Raw genomic sequence first — 20,221 nt, 5'->3', positions numbered from 1 at the left:
ACGAACATAGTGATAGTGGAAAACTTATACAAAGGATGCCACAATGCTGACAACATGCCGCCACCTCTAGGTCGCCCACTAAAAGCCACTGAGCTGCAAAATTTTGCCACTATCCAATAGAATTAAAGATGTTAAGTGATTTAAACCTCATTCTGTCCGATAACCATAATGATAATATTAATATGCCATAGGATTACTTGTTCCAGAACCACGTGCCTAAGAACAATTTGTTCACTTGAAGAACCTGGAAACCGCGATTTTTGGCCTAAATAATCGCGATTTTCTTTTCTCCTTGGTTATGATCAACACAATATTATTCATTTGTATAATACGTATAATGTAACAATTAAAAAAAAAGGATGGAAAAAATTAAAAATGTGTCCCTTTGAGTTAGATACCTAACAAAGTCCATTATCTAACAAGATCATTATCAATATAATTGCACGTTGATCTGATAATGCGGCGACTTAAAGCAACAAGAGAGGGTGAACCTTGGCTGCAAATAAAGAACTTATCATCGAACGACGCACTCCCCAACGGCAATTAAAGCTTCATGGTACAACTTCTGTGTGTAATTTTGGAATTGTCAGAAAACTATAATAAGTGGAACATTGTACGCACTCTTGCTGCCTATAAGTATAAACACATTTTAGGCATTTGCAAGATCGCACTATACGCGACCTTTCGCTGCACTCATAGTCATACGTTGTACCTGTTCAGCGTTCATGTAACTTCCATATCTCATAAGAGATCTTATGCGCGATCTCAAAAGGAAATGAATTAAAGCAAACCTCCCAGATTGCCAGCAGACGACAAATGAATAATAACAAACCTCCCAGATTGCCAGCAGACGACAAATGAATAATAACAAACCTCCCAGATTGCCAGCAAACGACAAATGAATTATAACAAACCTCCCAGATTGCCAGCAGACGACAAATGAATAATAACAAACCTCCCAGATTGCCAGCAGACGACAAATGAATTATAACAAACCTCCCAGATTGCCAGCAGACGACAAATGAATAATAACAAACCTCCCAGATTGCCAGCAGACGACAAATGAATTATAACAAACCTCCCAGATTGCCAGCAGACGACAAATGAATTATAACAAACCTCCCAGATTGCCAGCAGACGACAAATGAATTATAACAAACCTCCCAGATTGCCAGCAGACGACAAATGAATTATAACAAACCTCCCAGATTGCCAGCAGACGACAAATGAATTATAACAAACCTCCCAGATTGCCAGCAGACGACAAATGAATAATAACAAACCTCCCAGATTGCCAGCAGACGACAAATGAATAATAACAAACCTCCCAGATTGCCAGCAGACGACAAATGAATAATAACAAACCTCCCAGATTGCCAGCAGACGACAAATGAATTATAACAAACCTCCCAGATTGCCAGCAGACGACAAATGAATAATAACAAACCTCCCAGATTGCCAGCAGACGACAAATGAATTATAACAAACCTCCCAGATTGCCAGCAGACGACAAATGAATTATAACAAACCTCCCAGATTGCCAGCAGACGACAAATGAATAATAACAAACCTCCCAGATTGCCAGCAGACGACAAATGAATAATAACAAACCTCCCAGATTGCCAGCAGACGACAAATGAATTATAACAAACCTCCCAGATTGCCAGCAGACGACAAATGAATAATAACAAACCTCCCAGATTGCCAGCAGACGACAAATGAATAATAACAAACCTCTCAGATTGCCAGCAGACGACAAATGAATAATAACAAACCTCTCAGATTGCCAGCAGACGACAAATGAATAATAACAAACCTCCCAGAATGCCAGCAGACGACAAATGAATAATAACAAACCTCTCAGATTGCCAGCAGACGACAAATGAATTATAACAAACCTCCCAGATTGCCAGCAGACAACAAATGAATAATAACAAACCTCCCAGATTGCCAGCAGACAACAAATGAATAATAACAAACCTCCCAGAATGCCAGCAGACGACAAATGAATAATAACAAACCTCTCAGATTGCCAGCAGACGACAAATGAATAATAACAAACCTCCCAGATTGCCAGCAGACAACAAATGAATAATAACAAACCTCCCAGATTGCCAGCAGACAACAAATGAATAATAACAAACCTCCCAGATTGCCAGCAGACGACAAATGAATAATAACAAACCTCCCAGATTGCCAGCAGACGACAAATGAATTATAACAAACCTCCCAGATTGCCAGCAGACGACAGATGAATAATAACAAACCTCCCAGATTGCCAGCAGACGACAAATGAATTATAACAAACCTCCCAGATTGCCAGCAGACGACAAATGAATAATAACAAACCTCCCAGATTGCCAGCAGACGACAAATGAATTATAACAAACCTCCCAGATTGCCAGCAGACGACAAATGAATAATAACAAACCTCCCAGATTGCCAGCAGACGACAAATGAATTATAACAAACCTCCCAGATTGCCAGCAGACGACAAATGAATAATAACAAACCTCCCAGATTGCCAGCAGACGACAAATGAATTATAACAAACCTCCCAGATTGCCAGCAGACGACAAATGAATTATAACAAACCTCCCAGATTGCCAGCAGACGACAAATGAATTATAACAAACCTCCCAGATTGCCAGCAGACGACAAATGAATTATAACAAACCTCCCAGATTGCCAGCAGACGACAAATGAATTATAACAAACCTCCCAGATTGCCAGCAGACGACAAATGAATTATAACAAACCTCCCAGATTGCCAGCAGACGACAAATGAATTATAACAAACCTCCCAGATTGCCAGCAGACGACAAATGAATTATAACAAACCTCCCAGATTGCCAGCAGACGACAAATGAATTATAACAAACCTCCCAGATTGCCAGCAGACGACAAATGAATAATAACAAACCTCCCAGATTGCCAGCAGACGACAAATGAATAATAACAAACCTCCCAGATTGCCAGCAGACGACAAATGAACTAGGGGTTCTGGCTCTGATAATATTGACGTCCATATGTTGCTTTATCTCGATAGCAGGCAGTGTGGTTACCTTGATAACATGGACCAGGTCAAGTATCACCAAGATCTCTTCCATACTTCATCTTCTTCTAACGGTTGCTGATATTCTTACAGGTTCGTTCTAATATTGGACGCTTTTTACTGCACGATTGACATATCGTTGATTTTAATGTATTTTAGGTATTTAATTAAAAGGTATTTTAATCATGTACCTGTGATAACTGTTTTGTTTTGATACAAAATAATATCCCACGAGTTAAAGGCCTAATAAGTATCGCTGAAATTTCCTTGCCATCATTTATTATTTAGTCATAAGTTTTATTAAACATTTCCCCACTTCCTCAGGTCTGACAGGAATCTGTTTTGTCTACACCCTATCTCACCTGGACACATGTCACGTGACGACGCTGACTCTGACCCTGAACACCACCTCCCTCCAGCCCCTTCTTATAACACAAACCCACCTCTTCTCACTACTCTACAAGCTCTCCGCCTGCCTCATCGCTTACATTGCCATCCTGCTAACCATCAGAGTGACTCACAAAGCTGCACTGCTCTGGTCACTGGCTCTGACACTATTTCTGGTAATCTCCTCAGAATTATACCTCCTCAACTTCAACTTGGATTCTCACCATATACACCCATCTCTTCTCTACCTCGCCAAAACTACCGAGGAGTTCCTGATCGAGCACTTTGGTGAGATCCACATGCTGCTGGAACTCTGCAAAACAGTGGTTCCAATGTTGATAGTGAAACTGTCGTGTTTGGTGGTGAACTGTTTGTTTCGAAAGAAGGGGAGAGAGACTCCAAGTAGAAGTGATGTGGTACTGGTGGTGGTGGGGATTATTCGCCTGCTTTGCCTTCCTCTTTTATTCCTTCTCAACGAGGTTTGGTTATTATTTCTAATGTAGATGTTTTATCACAAAGGATAGTCAGAAGAGTTTATTTGACGAATGATTCAGATCAATAATATACTTTAGCCCATCTAACATTCTAGTTAATGTTAAATTTCATTTTCCATGATTTCAACGTACGCGTATTTATAAACGTATTTATAAACGTATTTATAAACGTATTTATAAACGATAAACATATGACAGGTTAACCCTGGAGGAGTGACAGACTCAGTAATAAGCTCAGTTATTCTGTACTATGGTCTCACTATTCTACCACTCCTTCTGAACTCGGCTTTACATCCAGTCATCATTATTCTAGATTATTCGCAGGTAGGTGACTCTGATCATGAAACTATTCGTTAACATTTTACAGAGGTGTATATTGTATTCTAAAGTCTAAATCACATGGTGAATTCACAACTGTAAAAGTGAAATAGGAAATGGCTTTACATCCCACTTCTTCAGGTTTGTGTGATTAGTAACGCGATCGGTGGAGGTGAAGAAGAAGAGGTTGAAATGGGTTCTCTACTGACGCACGTTGCCATGCAAATTCCTCGCGAGATTATTGATCTTCCACCTGATTTAACCAGCTCTAAAAAACGTGGCAAAAAGCAAAACGTCTTGGAGGAGAAACCTGCGAAAAACACAGCAAATATAAATGAGGAGAAGGATGCAGATTCGGATAGTGAGATAGATCTTGGAAAATCTTCGAACTTTGCGCCAGATTTCCAGGAAATGCTACAAGACACCCTTGATAAGAAGCTACCCTCTTTCTTTAGAAGGAAGACTTCAGTACAGAGGGATGAGAAGGAAGTTAAAGAGCTAGTTCTGAAAGGACAAAGCCGGGCCAACACGAATAGAGATACCGTGACTTCGTTGTTAGAGGAGAAGAAGAAAGAGAGAAAAGAAACTCTTGAAACTGCAAAGAAACAGTTGAAAAAGGAGGGAAAATTGGCAAAAGATAAGGAAAAAGATGAAGATAGGGGAGAACTAAAATTAGACCTTAAAATCGGCAAAGAAAAATCGAAAAGGACCAAAGAGGATGAGGAGGATGGAAAAGGTACCAAGGAGAGGAAAAGGAAGGGAACTAAAGAGGGAGAAGGGGGTAAAGTAAAAAAAGATGACAAAAAAGGAACTATTGAAAAGGACAAGAAAAAAGATAAGGAGAAGCATGACAAAAAAGGAACTCTTGAAAAAGACAAAAAGAAAGATAAGAAGAAAGATGAAAAAACCGGAAATCTTGAGAAAGGTAAAGAAAATGATGATAAAAAGGGAACTCTTGAAAAAGACAAAAAGAAGGATAAGGAGAAAAGGGACAAACGGGAAAGCGTGAAGGATGGAAGTCCAGAAAAGAAGAAGAAGGAGAAATCAACCAAAGAGGAAGCTATTCCCGAAGTAAATGGAACCCCAATTTACGCCCAAGTGGACAAGAATAAAAACACGGACATTTAACTAGATCGATGATAAAAATTAGTCAAATACAGTAAAATTTCACAAATACACAAATACACATCTGAATATGAACTGAGGGCTAAACTTTACAAAGCAACAAATAAAGTATGTACAACTTGTCTGTTAACTTGCTAATACTGATTCAAGCACAAATATATCGTCAAATATGCTCACTACTTAACAACCATAAATAATCTCAACACACTTTAAAGTTTAAACTAACTAAACTCATGCAAAAAGTTATCTGATTTTGTCCAATGATAGTACAGAAGAAGAAAGTTTACTTTTATTCGAAGCATTATTCTTAGCAAAAATGTTCCAAACCCTCAACGACTCATCAGCAGACAGCGAAATAATATGATCATTAATGGGTGACTTGGCAATAGAAACAATCATGTTGGTGTGTCCAGTGAGTTTAGCCGTGTTGACACTGTTTTTCAGCTCCCATAACCTAAGGTTCGGATCAAAGTGACCGTGGGATGTGACCAGCTGGTTGCAGCTGGGTGACCAGATCAGACCGGTTACTTGGGACTTTGTGTCTATACAGTTCTTGTAGTTCCCCGAAATAAGGTCCCACACTACCACCCTCTGATCGTTCTGCCCAGATCCTGCAGAGAAAGAGCATGTTAATAAGAACATGTTAATATCTAATCTCAGAATGAATTGCCAATATTTGTGCTCGGAATTGAGCATGCAATTGTTGGAGATTGATTTGTAAAGAAATTAGATTGTAACTGTTATCTGGTACCTGTAGCCAGAACACCTCTCTGCAGCGGGTTCCAAGATATAGCCTTCACGGCACTCTGGTACACCATAGTCAGCGTCTCAGAGTCTCGCAGACTTGTGTTCCTGAATATCTGCACCTTATTGTCGTTACAGCCCACAGCTAGACTTTCTCCTTCCCTGTCCCAATCCAGTCCACATATTATACCTGCCGAATTAGAAGATAAGACAATGTTTCACGTGGTCTAAAATTGTATTTTACGATTCTTAATTGTATAGAATATAGGGATGTACTCTCAAAGTGAAGCTGAACCAAATAAACACATACCAGATGTGAAGCTAAACTAAATGCACACATACCAGAAGTGGCAGAGAAAGGTCGGTGCAGAGTCTCGGGAGTCCTGATATCCCAGTGAAGCACAGTACCGTCCCCCCGTCCCAGGGAGACGAGGTTGTTGTCTCGCCAGCTAGTAGAGTAGACTGTGGGGGAGACGTGGGAAGAGACCAGCTTGCAAACTGTACTGTCCCACAACTGCAGAGAGTATTTTAGAGAAATAGATAGATATAGACGGTATTTAAAGAAATAGATAGATATAGACGGTATTTAGGAGATGAAGAACTCGTTGTTTCAACATGTTCAGTCTTTTTAGGTTAGTTTTAAAACTGGTTGTATCAACATGAGTTGAAGGTTTTGAAGAATACGCTGCTTTGATATGATTGCCAAAGAATAAGAAAGTGGTTGATTAACTCAAACTGCTGCAACTGAAAGTTACCTTAGTAGTACCATATCTGCTGGAGACAATGTGTTTTGTAGCGTCCGGTTTCCACCTGACACAGGTAACCAGATCTCCTTCTCTCCCTCCCTCCTGGGGTAACACGTACGCTTGTGCTGAAATAAAGGAACTCGTCACAATGCTTTCATTTTAGATATCTAGATTAAGTCGTTAAAATGCGTCAACACAAATGAAAATGTTTAAAAGTTGAAAGGGCTGGCAATTCTATTTTGATTTAGAGGTATTTGTCTGCGGTAAAAAGTAAAACTCACATTTAGCAGCATCCCAGTAGTAAACATCCTCCTTGAGCCCTATAACCACTATGTTGTTAACTCCCCAGTCTAGGAGGTTGTAGTAAAAGTTCTTGGCTGCTCCGGGGGCGTTTAAGATTTTTAGGGCAGTCTCTTCTTTCATTTTCAGCTGAGGTTTCATTCCTCGAGACGAGAAACATTCACTCATATTGAAATCTGAAGGAAAGATTTAGTGTTACATTTACCAAAGATTTTTTTAAAACAAAAACCGAATTATGCGAACGAAATTACTGGCACAATGTTGTGTATAAGGTGCTTTGCTGGGTCAGGTGCGGTACGTGACGAAGCAAAGCACCCTTTACACGTGACTGTGTAAAGAGCTATCACGTGACCGTGTAAAGAGCTACCACGTGACAACAACACGGTCTACTTTGGCAACAACCGTGACTGTCAAACCCGTTGTTTGATTATTACTAACGGATATGTGCGACATAACCCAAATATCACCCACCCCTATCAAATGAGTGGCTCAGTAACTCAATACTAACACTAGACTACTAATTCTATTTTAAAATTCAATTGAGAGTTTATGCTGATATGTAGCAATAAAATGCAGCATCTTTCTTCAGAAGCCTGGAGAGACTTCTTGGAGAAATCTCGTGGTCATGATGAAATTTTGAGACTATCTTATACCACGCTTAAGATCACGTTTGATCCGGGCCTCGAAGACGAGGAGCAGCTTTGAGCGGCGTGATAATCTGGCCGTATATGTGTGAGTGGGTCCGGTTATATGGGATTATTATAATATCTTAAGTAATAATCTCAGAATGTCTGTCTGTGCGCGTGTAATTTCCGAGCCGGGACATCAAGAAAACGTTACGGAACTGGTTTTTTTTGTTATAGTTTCGACAAAACTCTGAGGCAATAAGCAATTTTTTAAAAATCGGCCGTTGGTAAGTGGTTTAATTGATGGTTTTATACCACAAATGTGACATAAAATGGCTCTCTTTTTCTCCTTTCTCGTTCTCTCTCTCTCTCCCACGAGAGTTCATACTTTCATACGACAATGTGATGCGTGTTTTTGAATATAATAGGCGGGTTTATACTTTTGCATTTCAACTGCAATAGTGAAGTCCCGGCCGTAGGCACGGGTTTAACTAGTAGAATTATAATTCTATAAAACAGTATAAATACCTAGTTTCCGTTTAGCAGAGAAGGATAGGAGTCGGGTGCATGCTCTTTTAGCGTTTTCAGCAGAGAAGAGACAGCGTCCAACCAGTTTGTCAGACTTCTTGCAGGGGGTCTTGGCAGGTAGGGAGGGTTTGCTTTTCTTAGACATCATCAGATGGTGAATCATGTCGAGGTCTGGTGTGGAGGAAGAAAGAGGTGTTAATTTTACAAACTATAAATGTTGTATTTTGTCAAACTAGACTTTTATTAAAATTTAAGCTTGATAACTGCACTCTGTTATGGTGCCGACATATTTTGATTTGCTTAATAAGTTGAATTCGTAAAAATAGAAATACTGATTTTCAAACTAAACTAAGTAAACTTGATCAATGTCAAGAGCTCCAACAATGAACAAGTGAAACTAAAGTAAATTATAGAAATTAACAAACCTGTCGAAGACCGGTTGGGAATGTATCTATCAGTAGATTTCTCGTGCCTCCTACGTTTTGAGATTGTTCGATTCGCTGTACCTCGACTCCGGGTTAGAACTAGAAATAATTGTTCCGGTTAATTAATTGAACTTCATCGCCTCAGCCAGTTAAGAAATACAACATTTTTAACTTTCTTATTTTGAGAGTGATAGGACTACTTAGTTTAAATAGCAGATAAGAATGCTACTGTGTTATTATCCAGACTCACAAGGGGAGGGATGGAAGGTCCCGGGGAACTTCATTGGAGTATTTTGTAATGAGCAGGGTCCTTGCTCCAGACTCCCACCAGCAGCAGGGGTTGCACTCTCGTCACACTTTCCAGTCATTTCTACTGATCCCCTTAACTGTTGATACCATTATCAGTTGTGCAAAAACGGCGATCACAAGTTGTGTTTTTGTGTATCCTCCAACGAATTGCCATCTTTTGATCAATCTTAACAACCGCAATAAAATTCAATACAAGGATAAGAGTTATTTTGTGAAACTATCAAGTTGTTCTATGGACTAAAGTACATAGGCGTCAAGGTGTTGATAAGATAATCACTATGTCAGCTGACTGAGAATTATGCAGTCTGCAGTCAATTCAACGTTAATGTCTGCTTCAACGTTAATGTCAAATTGCCGACGAAACAACTAAACTCGATAATGAACTTATAACAGGTAAACGAAAAGATGTTGTCACTTTTAAGCCGTTATGGCGATAGTATTACTGTGTCAAAAATGCGGCAGAAATAGATGGCGAGTTATGTGTATACAAATAGTATTACACATTGTAGTTGACTATCCTTGCACAAGGTTGAGACTTTTGGAAAACGTATAGTATAAGCCTGTTTTAGAAATTTATCCGACCTAATGATAATTAACCACAGCAAACTGAGAATTACGATTTCTTGAAAATCGTTTTTGAGCATTAAAATATAACTTGAGCATTTATGATTTAACTCGAGCATTTAACATATGATTTGGAACAGTACTGAGTACAGGACTGCTTTTCATCTTATGACTTATCCATTTAATCAACCAATTTCAGAGCTTTTTGTCTCTAAAATTAGTGATCGTTAATCCGGTGAACAGATCTTGGAATAACGGGGTCTTGATCATAAAATGTGTGAACTGTGAACTATACAGAAATACTATTTTATTTCGATTTTCACAATGTTAAGCAGGTAAATATCTATAAAGGCAGGAATAATACTATCGGACTTAGTTGTTACTGAACTGAACATTGTTGCCGATGAGTAGCACCACGGAACGAAACAAAAATGGAAAACTTATAATACGAGGTTATATATTAAGCAGGTTTCGGATATCATAACATTGATGCTGACATCATGTAAAGAAATTGTACTGATAAGCTTATAGTTCATTGATACAAAGCCACAAAGGGTTGTAACTGAATAATTGGTTCCTGTTAACATGAACACGGCCTTTAATTTGTTCGTCCGAATCGTTAGCCATATCAAAACGTGAGCCGTAACAACAAGCTCTCGTCCATGAACAAAGAAATACTGATTTAATGGACGGTAAAAGGGCAGTTGCAGTGCATCCATTATGCGTCAGATAGTCTTATCTCGTAGAATTAGAATCACTGATAAGGATCAGTGCCAAATTCAGCGTAATTAGTGGCTTTCGAAGTAATTATCATTAATGATTATATTCGTAGGACCATTAGTAATCGTTATTGATGATAACTTTGTGTTGCTTTTAAATGATGCAACAAATTAAACACTGGCTTAGTTACCTACACAGATACCAAATATAAATGGAGATTATTTTGGTGCTACAGAACATGTTGCTGTTTTTGGGGACAGTCGAAGATAATTCCGTTAATAATACCTTAAATGGTGAATGATTTCGGGATTTCGATCATATCAAATTAAGATATTACTTTTATATTACTATTAGTCGAAAGCGAGTATTACTGCATTGGACCCATGTTCTGACAGAGAACTGCCCTATGATAATGATAATACCATGTATCCGTTACAATCTAGACAAACTAAAAGCATGGCAGAAGACATGGTGGACGCACGATTCGGTCAACATTTCGACCAGTGCAGTTCGACCGATGTGCAATCATACGATCACGAAAAAACGTACCATTACCAACCACAAAAGCCAACATAAAACAAATCGGCTCGGTAGTAATCAACCTTGAAACCAACCAACCAGTTTCCGAGTTCAAAAAGCGACAAAATCATTAACAGACAGTCATCTCAGTCACAGATACAACAAGCAAACAGAAACGTACAAGCTTCCCCCGGAGTCGAGCCTCAAATACTAGCACCGCCCTCCGATGATTGAACAGTCGGTGAGAACTGAAGGTCACGTGAAGATTACATACGTAGCACGTGACCGCGCGCAACACCCACGTGACTTAATCTCCCTATTGTGAGTGGCGGGAGGGTGCATGCCATTGCGGCGGTTAGCTTGCCAGCTGTGTACTGGTGTCCTTGCAACTATACGGTCACGTGTATCTTACACTGACTCTGGTGGTAGTGGAGGTGAAGAGAGCAGTGTTTAGGGAACTGATGAGGAACTTTCACCCCCGGTGCTAATAATAGCCCTTTATTAAGGGCTCATATCACAAGCATGATTGCAAGTTGGCATGGTTTGAACCAAAACATGTTGCTATTATTGCTTCTTATTTGGTTCACCGTGGAAACAGCATCGACCTCAGACCACAAACACACAAAACGGTTTTACATAACGGTTGACAGTTGAGACAATTTTATTTAATTTCGTTATAACGGAAAACTAGACCCTTATATATTTTGATCATCAAAAGTTGTCGCTGACCCTCAAGCTTTAATCAACTTGTGATTTAATTGACAAAGCACAGAACATGGCTTTTACAAATACAGGCACAACATCAACTTCAAGCATACTCGCACTTGTATTTGGTAACATAAATTTCTACGAATAACAATTTTATGCGCTAACAAACGGATGAGCAGTACGTGTTTGTAGCGACGGAGAAGCCACAATAGTTCCGTCTACCTCAATCTAATCATGACTTAGCATAGTTAACCGTTTACAAGAAATATTCTATCCTCATTTACATGGGAAAAGCAGGATTCTTGCTGGCTGCTTTCTTCAGAAATTATAACCAGTAGGTGGTATCATGTGTCCATCAAAATAGGGTGAAGAGGTAGTGAAATGATTATTGAATAATGCCATATATTATCAATACATGCAGGGAATTCTACTGTAAGATGTGTAGTGTGTAGGTCTGCTTGTTAACTTGAAAGTACATATATTTATAACGGAAAGAGTCCTCAACCAATATTGATCGTTGATGGAATTTCTCAACAACCCTTTCGATCTCTATCTGGGCAGCCTACATTCTACTGCTGATACCACATGTGGGTGACGAATACTTTTCTATTTCTAATTAAACCGAATAACTTCTCCCCTTTTTTTTCAGTGACTGATCTACGAGGAACCAAATAAAACGCAATGATTAAGATAAAATACATCTAATTAAGATCTAATAACTTATAAAACAAATTTAAAAGTTCTCTCACAAAATTGTAAACGGAAAATAGGACCAAGGGCGGTAGACACAAGAGCGGAGGACCGCCCTCGTGTCCGGTTCCCTAGTAAACCTAGAGAATGTACGTGGGTAGGGAATGTTCGTTTGTCACCTAAATTTAAAAAGGTGGGTCAACCAACCGATTTATACAAAATATCTTCGTTTTTAAGGGGTGTGACAGATGTAGCTTACTCTATCAGGTGAATAAAGCAAACTTGCACTTATGTTGCATTATGTAGTTCACTTTTACTGCAATTCCTCTCTTTTGAGACGGTCGATATGAAGTAAAGTTTAAATTTATTAACGAATTATACATCAGATGTTGATTATTAATCTATATAACTATAAGCTGATAAATCTATTCATATTCATAAAACTGTACACTAATTTTAAACTAACCAATTAGTCTCAATATCTTGCACTGTATATACACCGCAAGAAATTATTTTAAACTCAAGCTTCTAAAAAATTAAAAATCAATAAAAATGATATGCTTTCTTAAATTTCGTAAATTTTGCAAATTATAGTGATTCTCAAATTCTCCTTTTACATACTCCAGAGCAACTCAGGACATTCGAGTAAACTCTAATAAGAAACCTGTTGTATCTAGATTTTCCTTCATCTCAGGGCTGAATATTATATCAGCGTATTCTCTTACATTACCAGGACTAGCAGGAACCCGTATAATATAACCCTAAACGGTGTCAAGACTCAAAATACTAAAATAATTATTACCTATTTAATTGGCGTTTTTGACACCACTTGGGGGTCCAAATTTTAGGCTCTAAAATCATTATTCCTTGGCCAATTTTTTATTTTTTCATGCTGATTTGAAGGCCATTAAAGCATTTGACCCAGCCAAAAAAGTTCCAGTTGTATATCTTTTACGGTTTTTGCGGAAAGTCGCGTTAAAGTTGATGCCGTGGTGTCAGTAAAATGGCACAGATATATATATATATATCGTCTCGCTTTATATATAGTAAGATTTGAGAATACCATCATTAAGATTCGAAGATCAGACTTTCAATAAAGTCCCTCCATTCAACCGGTTTACTCGGAAATATCAATAGCGACATATCATTTGTTTCCCACTTAATTCGTATAATAACAAAAATGTGGCTTTTCTAACAGCATTCCATTTCAGAAATATATGCTTAACGACCATGCATCTTAAATCGTTATTCATCATTTATATAATCATAGCTTGATTACGTCTTGCTTTAATCATCATTCCGTAGATTTAATGCTGTCTACTGTAAATCTACAGTTTAATCCCACATCACACTAACAGTTCTTACTGGCCCGATCAATTTCATCAAGATCAGGACCCATATCAATATTTCATAATATCATAAAATCCTTGGCGCAAATCCAAAATCCGAAAGTAGATCGGCTGAGATCTGACGCGAGTCCAAGACAAAGATTAAGAGATGATATTTATCTCCAGTATAACTCTATCTAGAGACCATGCTGTTCCAGCTGGCAACGGAGGAGGTATTCCAGCTACTCCCAGCAGAGGAGAGGTTGGAGAAGGAGGAGGTAAGGGAAGAGACAGATCCAGCGTAGTCTTTTGGTTCTATCGTCTGAAAGGGTTAATTGGGGTTAATTGTTAGTGGATAATTCTTTCTTGTTTTTAAGATGGGGATTTGGGAGAAATTGTGTAAAATCTACTCTCAAAAGTGGCTTCTTTTATCAAAAATGATAAAATGAAAGCGAAAACAATTCTTACCTCGATAGAATAGAGGAAAGTGCTTTTAGAACAGATGCTTGCAGCAGGAGTAACATTTCCCCAGGACAAGATATAAGTGCCGGGTTTTGAAACATAGAAAGATCCCTGGACACTGTCTCCCTCTAAATAGGAACACACCGTGCTTTCCTCCACGATATTGTCCGTGTAGCTGTCTGTCGGACTCTGTATTTGGGAGGTATTCTAATTGGGTTCAGAACTCAGAAACTTAAGGTTGCATTCAAAACCCCGAGGGGCAGGCACGAGTGCCACAATTAAGTCGTGGTAAATGTGATATCAACATGATTAGTAAGACCCGGTAATAAGCTAGAGTGCGGACAATTATACGATTAAATGGGACTTATACGGTATATACCCGGTCCCACAACATGCCACTTACCGGCGTTGTAGAGTAAGTGATGCCCGCCATCTCAACAAGTCCAGCAAGTGAACTATTGCACTGAGGCTGAGCGAAGATACGTTGAGATACGGTAAACTGTAGCTCTCCCAGAACACAATCAAAGTCCCAGGTGATTACACCGTCAACATCTGCTTCTACTTGAACCTACAATATGGGATAACCGGTGATAATTTCGGTTCTTCAGTAATCGAGATACTAAGCAGTTTGATAAAAGAATTAGTTAACAAAATAAATTGCATTGAGTGAACCAACAAATATTACCGAGTATGAAACTAATGTTTCTCAGATCGGTCTTCTTACCTCGTGAATTTCACCCTTTTTTATAGTACAATTCTTATATAAAGATTGTAGGCCAGCTTCCTTTGCCAGTACTTCTTCTGTTGACCTAGTGTAATCTTCTCGGGGCACAAGACCATTGCACTCAATGTTGCACTGAAAGTGGGCGTATGTCATAAATTTACTAGAATTTTCGTAACTCAGAAACAGAGATAACTGAAATAAGTTCAGTAGCAGCTGTTTCGATCGCATTTTGTGATAAACATTGATTTAATTGAGAAGTTTAACACCTGATAGGGATCTGATATCTAATGAAAAAAATATTAAATTTGGTGTGAAAGCGGCAATGTGGTTATAATTGCGAAAAAAATTTGTTCAATATTTTCGATTTGAGATTTTTTTCACGAAAGGAAAGTCGCAGTTAAAATTGTGGGGGGTCAAATTTGGTTCTTTTCGGGCCAAAGAACCATATTTATAACAGTCCATATTTTTAACGCCCACAATCCCCCCCCCCCATATTATTACAGACTAAGGTATTCATAGATAAGGTTACCTTATCGGACTTTATTTCAACGAACATTAATTGTCCGTTCAAATTAAGTCCGACAAGGTAGTTAAATTAAATACATTAAATGAATGTCTTCGAGAGTTAATTTTAATGTCCGTTCATAATCATATCCGTTCACACAATGTCTGGTAAAATAACGTCCGATAAAGTACGTCAAACTTTAAATAGGTTAAAGGCTTATAACCTAATTCACATGTCGTCTCCTACACCACCTGAAGGTTGACCTCTGGAAGCGTTTCATCTTGCTTGAGTCGTATGATGATATTCTTCATTTGAGAGAACTTGCTAGTGACCGTAGTTATTGGAGTAAACTGTTCGACTTTATACTTGAGTACAAGTCAATTTGACTTTTGGGACATATAATCTTACAAAGGATCACATTTCGGTTCTAAATTATTTTAGGATTGTTGACATTTGTAAGATTGACATGTTTGATAATAATAATTCACATGTCGTTATATACTACAGTAATTAGGCCACGTATCCATCATGTGCGTCAATTTACTTCATGTCATCATGTCAGCCAGCAAAACATGGCGCGCGCATGCGCGGCTTCTACTAATGCTGAAGAGCTACAAGAAGATGTTTCGCGCCCCACTTAAAGTAGTGATAATTGCTTAAGTAATCTAAAAATAAACCCGTCACTGGTCCAGGTCGGTCTTGACATTTTGCCGGCAATAATCACACTGATATGAGTATAATAGTTAAGCTCCGATCATACGATTGGAGAGCTAATTACTTACAGGACTAGGACCACCTAGAAAGTCGGGGATATCCTCCCGGTGAATGTAACTGTGAATTCCATCGTCTTCCAGATAGTCATTGCCACCGTAGACCAAACACTTCCTCCTGCATAGTTTAAAGTAAGTTTTGCGTCATCAAAATTCAGACTTCATAGTCAAGTGTAGTCAATTAAATTCTCATTTGTTCGGGAGAGAAATCGGAATTTAGCACATGCAAAATAAACAGATATTACTGCAAAGACAAGGACAAGTGAAACAAGGAAGTTAGGAGTAATATTATCCAACTATCAGTATTTCAATCATGAGTCTAATAAACAGCGAACTACTCCGTTATTTGACATTACTGCAAAGAGTAGATAATAGTATGTACCTCGTATTTTCATTGATAAAGCTCTTAACAAGAGTCCACGCGAGAGGAAAGAGGCGTGGAGCTTGTACTATCAGTACAACCCCCAGCGTTTCAGGGTAATTCTGCTCCATCACCTGCAAACAAATATAAATGAATATTTATTCGCATTGTTATTCCTTATATATTTATTTATTAAAACATATTTTTGTTATTTATTTGTTATTTATTTCCTCGTAAAATGTCGGTGCCTTTTGTAACAACGGAGATATTGAATTCAGTACATCTTCTTGCAAAGGTACCATCTGCTACACATATTTACTTGTCTTACTTGACAGAAAGATGGGTGTGTCGTGATATTAAACTGATCTATTGTTATCTTCTTGACTCGGATGAGATAACGCAGTGTGGTAGGGTTAAATAATTACGTCACGATCCAGGACAGGGTTTCGAAATGGACTGAAGTGCTTTTGCTAACGTAATTGTCAGACAATAGCTAGTATAGTTGATGAACAAACAGGAATAGTTGATGACGCAGGGGGAGGGATTTCTTAAGTTTGCCTATGGCTATATGTTAAGTAATTGATATATTGTATCGTACGTTAAAAAAATCTACACGTAACCTTATTTTGAAACGTTTCAGAATATCCACACATCATTTGTTAGGTAATAAAAGGTAAAGTCTTACTTTGTAATTCCCTTTTAAGATGATAATTACTATTAAAGTTCAGGCTAAGCTTACGTAACTTTTGGCAAGAAATATAGGTCAACATCGAAGAATACTGCTTGGGCGGTGGACCAAGTTAAGATAATCAATCTTTTTCAATTTGGTTTGGACACACAGTAAGACGGCACAGATATAGGTGAATTCTTCGTAGATTTACATCACTAGCCTCAAATTATTTGTTATATAGTAGTGTTGAAAGTATTAAAACAATACAATTAAAAGTATTAAGATAATCAATCTTTTTAATACAATAGAGCTCTGCTGACAATCTCAATAGAAATTTACCTAATTTGTAGAATTAAGAATATGAGTAGTCAGACCATTTCTACTGGACCCAAATTCAATAAGCAATTAAATATTATCTACAAAATTATGAATGTTATTTAAGTGCATTTGACCGGTCTCAGCGTTTACAGAAACCTTAGTGCATACCACGTATTAATTTACAGAGATAAGAAGATAAGATTATGACCTCTCCCCTACTTATACAAACACCACTTATGTTCACAGGTTTTAAATCTTATTAGCAAATTTTAAATTTATGTACCTCCATATTATCAAAAACCCAAACATCGCATTATACATGACTTGGGTTTGAGTATAGTAGTTACTGTTTACCAGTGTAAATGGGTGACCCAAGCTACCCTGTCTAGGAAAATTCCAAATTGGGTTCAGTTTTCCGGTAGCCGTGCAAATATTTACAACTTGTGATGATGTCTAAGCTAATTGTACCTAACTCATCATTTATTGGCGAGTAAGATATTTGGCAACTTTTATACGACTTGTATAAACATATAATAACCGTTTACCAATCTAAATATTGGCGATTTCCGGTAAAAGTTTACAAATCATCATAAATTGAGTAAAGCTTGGTCTGTTTAAATATTTGACAAATTCTGAACGGCTGCTGAATTTAGAACTTGATAATAAAATTACAGCAATCGAACTTGACCCTCTTAATATTATATATATAATAATATAAATATGTTAAATCAAGATAACACACCTCAGTAAACCGTCTCATAGCAATCCTGGCTGGAGCCCAAAGATGTCTTAAGTTAAGTCCCTCCAGATCAATCAGCAGCGTCCAGGAACTGAGATATCTTTTTCAACAATATAATTGTTGGCAAACATCCAAATCATTACAATTCAACTCACAAAATTTAGAATCTCAATTATAACGTGCTATAATTACATGTTTAAAAATTCTAAAACGGACATATTTCTAACGAAGTGTCATGATTATGGAATGTTGAGATATGCACAGAGCCTATTGTTACCTGATTTGAGCGGTTGCATTAGTCTTCTGAATGCCTTGTTCACATATGTACAGCGCGTAACGTAGGAGTGCGTCCTCCCCGACCGCGCGTAACATACCCTTGATGTCGAGGTGTCCGAGACGCAGGATATAGACCGGGCGTCCATCTGTGGAAACGAGAGGTACATAATGTCAGGAGTAATAACGGGTTATTGTCCACGCCAAACGCCGCAGGTACACCTCCGGCCTTATTTTAACGGAGCTACTAATCATAACTAATAAACTTACAACACTTAAAAACAAATAATAATTTACTAAGTTAACCTTTATCACTGCGATGCCAGGCTCCCGGTAGATACTTCTCGATAATGGGAGGCGGTGTCCAGATATCTAGGTGAGCGTCTATGTTGTACTGTTTTCTCCAGGCCATCGACTTTATCAACATCTCTCGTGTCTGAAATTAGTAGTTGATCAGAGGAAAATTAAAATTTAACCGAAGATAATCAGCTACAAAATGTTCAACCACTTTGTAATTCAAGGGTCAGTTTTCCCTTGAACAGTCACTAGTAGGCGGCTAAAAGCTCTTTGCAAAGGACAAGCTGTGTTCTTTGAGGTTTTAAGAAGGCTTTTAACAGGCGTTTAGCCGGCTCAAGTACACCTTATAAACTCAGACCGGTTCCGTTTAAAACTTCAGACGCGGACAGTGAGCTGCAGTTAGTCTATTTTAAAGATTGGAGTGTAAATTAATCTATCCTAAGGATTTGGTAATTGTGAGTTGCTGTGTAATTAACCAAAATAATTAATATCAATATATCTACATTAAAATTTTACACTGTACCATTCGGTTGAAGTTTCCCAGAAATTATAAATCTTATGTGTGATGAGAATTACTTTGAGTCTCGTCGGGCATGGTTGATTTGGAGTTTGGACGTCTCGACACAGCTCATGATCGCATGATAATAATATAATAAACCAGTCCTCTATGAGGAACATTTGGAACTTTTTGAGCACTACCGCTGACTACCAGCTCGGAAAGACAATGTTCGGTGAGGGCTAGTGAATTTTTAAAACTGCTCATATTTTGTAATGAATAATTTTAAGTTGCCATGTCTCATGTTGTAATAAAAGTTTTATAAGTGCCTACTTTTAATTTAAAGAAAAATTGTTAAATCCTTGTGTTTTTTACAGAGTTTTTATTTGAGTCTATATGTTTGATTTACCAGCTTTGTAGTTTTGAGCGTTTTAGACCATTAGTGACCGATCAAATTGGAGTTCAGTGCTAACCGGGGTAAGCACAGGGCTCCATCTTATTCTTATAGTGGCCACAGCCCCCTACGAAGAAGAAGAAGAAGAAAAACAAATGGCATTTCAACTAATCGTGTAACACATTACAATAATTGAGCTGTATCAAATTCTTCATTTATCTTCATAGATTTTTCGAGCGTAAATTTATCAGGAAAAGTGTATTCCTTTCTAAAAACCCTTAAATCCAGATGATGAAATCAACCTTATTCCTGGCTGTCCTCTTGGGACTTCTTGTAGTTGTTGTAGAGAGCTGCAGCGACGATCGCAAGCCAGTCAACTGCAAAAGAATCAAGAAACAAGGGAGATGTGGGAATGAGGAAGGTCAGAATGGTTGCCAGAAAACTTGTGGACACTGTACGGATGATCCTGTTGAGGATGCTCCTGTTGATGATGCTCCTGAAATCCAGTCAGAGCCAGAGGAGGAGTAAGTTTAATTATCACAATTCCCTTTTCTTATTGGAGACTTTGTAGCCGATAGTATGGCGATCCCCCAGATAATGACAAATAACTCTCTTTTAGGTATCGG

The 20,221-nt window shown here is 38.1% G+C and overlaps 2 protein-coding genes across 7 annotated transcripts in view; both read right to left on the bottom strand.

Moving 5' to 3' along the window:
- Positions 1–5,377: 5,377 nt before the first annotated feature.
- Positions 5,378–11,088, bottom strand: LOC134817611 (uncharacterized). Its single transcript, XM_063826837.1, has 8 exons — positions 8,999–11,088; positions 8,749–8,847; positions 8,324–8,494; positions 7,151–7,345; positions 6,879–6,994; positions 6,466–6,637; positions 6,131–6,313; positions 5,378–5,990 (listed from the first exon to the last, which is right to left on the bottom strand). Exons 1-8 carry the CDS (start codon positions 9,114–9,116, stop codon positions 5,623–5,625), a joined length of 1,422 nt encoding a protein of 473 aa, XP_063682907.1. The 5' UTR covers positions 9,117–11,088; the 3' UTR covers positions 5,378–5,622.
- Positions 11,089–13,314: 2,226 nt separating this feature from the next.
- LOC134817609 (SEC14-like protein 1) overlaps positions 13,315–20,221 on the bottom strand; it is a 53,100-nt gene continuing 46,193 nt past the window's right edge. For 2 of the 6 annotated variants that reach the window (XM_063826830.1, XM_063826833.1), the window contains 9 exons: positions 18,715–18,844; positions 18,413–18,557; positions 18,139–18,235; positions 16,430–16,542; positions 16,060–16,165; positions 14,773–14,904; positions 14,452–14,616; positions 14,055–14,255; positions 13,315–13,908 (listed from right to left, as the gene is read on the bottom strand). In XM_063826830.1, coding sequence (XP_063682900.1) covers positions 13,780–13,908; positions 14,055–14,255; positions 14,452–14,616; positions 14,773–14,904; positions 16,060–16,165; positions 16,430–16,542; positions 18,139–18,235; positions 18,413–18,557; positions 18,715–18,844 — 1,218 coding nt within the window. In that variant the 3' untranslated portion in view covers positions 13,315–13,779. The remainder of the gene's footprint in view (positions 13,909–14,054; positions 14,256–14,451; positions 14,617–14,772; positions 14,905–16,059; positions 16,166–16,429; positions 16,543–18,138; positions 18,236–18,412; positions 18,558–18,714; positions 18,845–20,221) is intronic. The other 4 variants (XM_063826831.1, XM_063826835.1, XM_063826832.1 and 1 more) reach the window with 3 other exon arrangements.

This window comes from Bolinopsis microptera, chromosome 6, assembly GCF_026151205.1.
Source record: "Bolinopsis microptera isolate Bmic1 chromosome 6, MBARI_Bmic_1.0, whole genome shotgun sequence".
In the NCBI taxonomy this organism is placed as follows: Eukaryota; Metazoa; Ctenophora; class Tentaculata; order Lobata; family Bolinopsidae; genus Bolinopsis; species Bolinopsis microptera.
The sequence above is the reverse complement of the archived record's forward strand: the minus strand, read 5'-3'. Positions and strand labels throughout refer to the sequence as shown.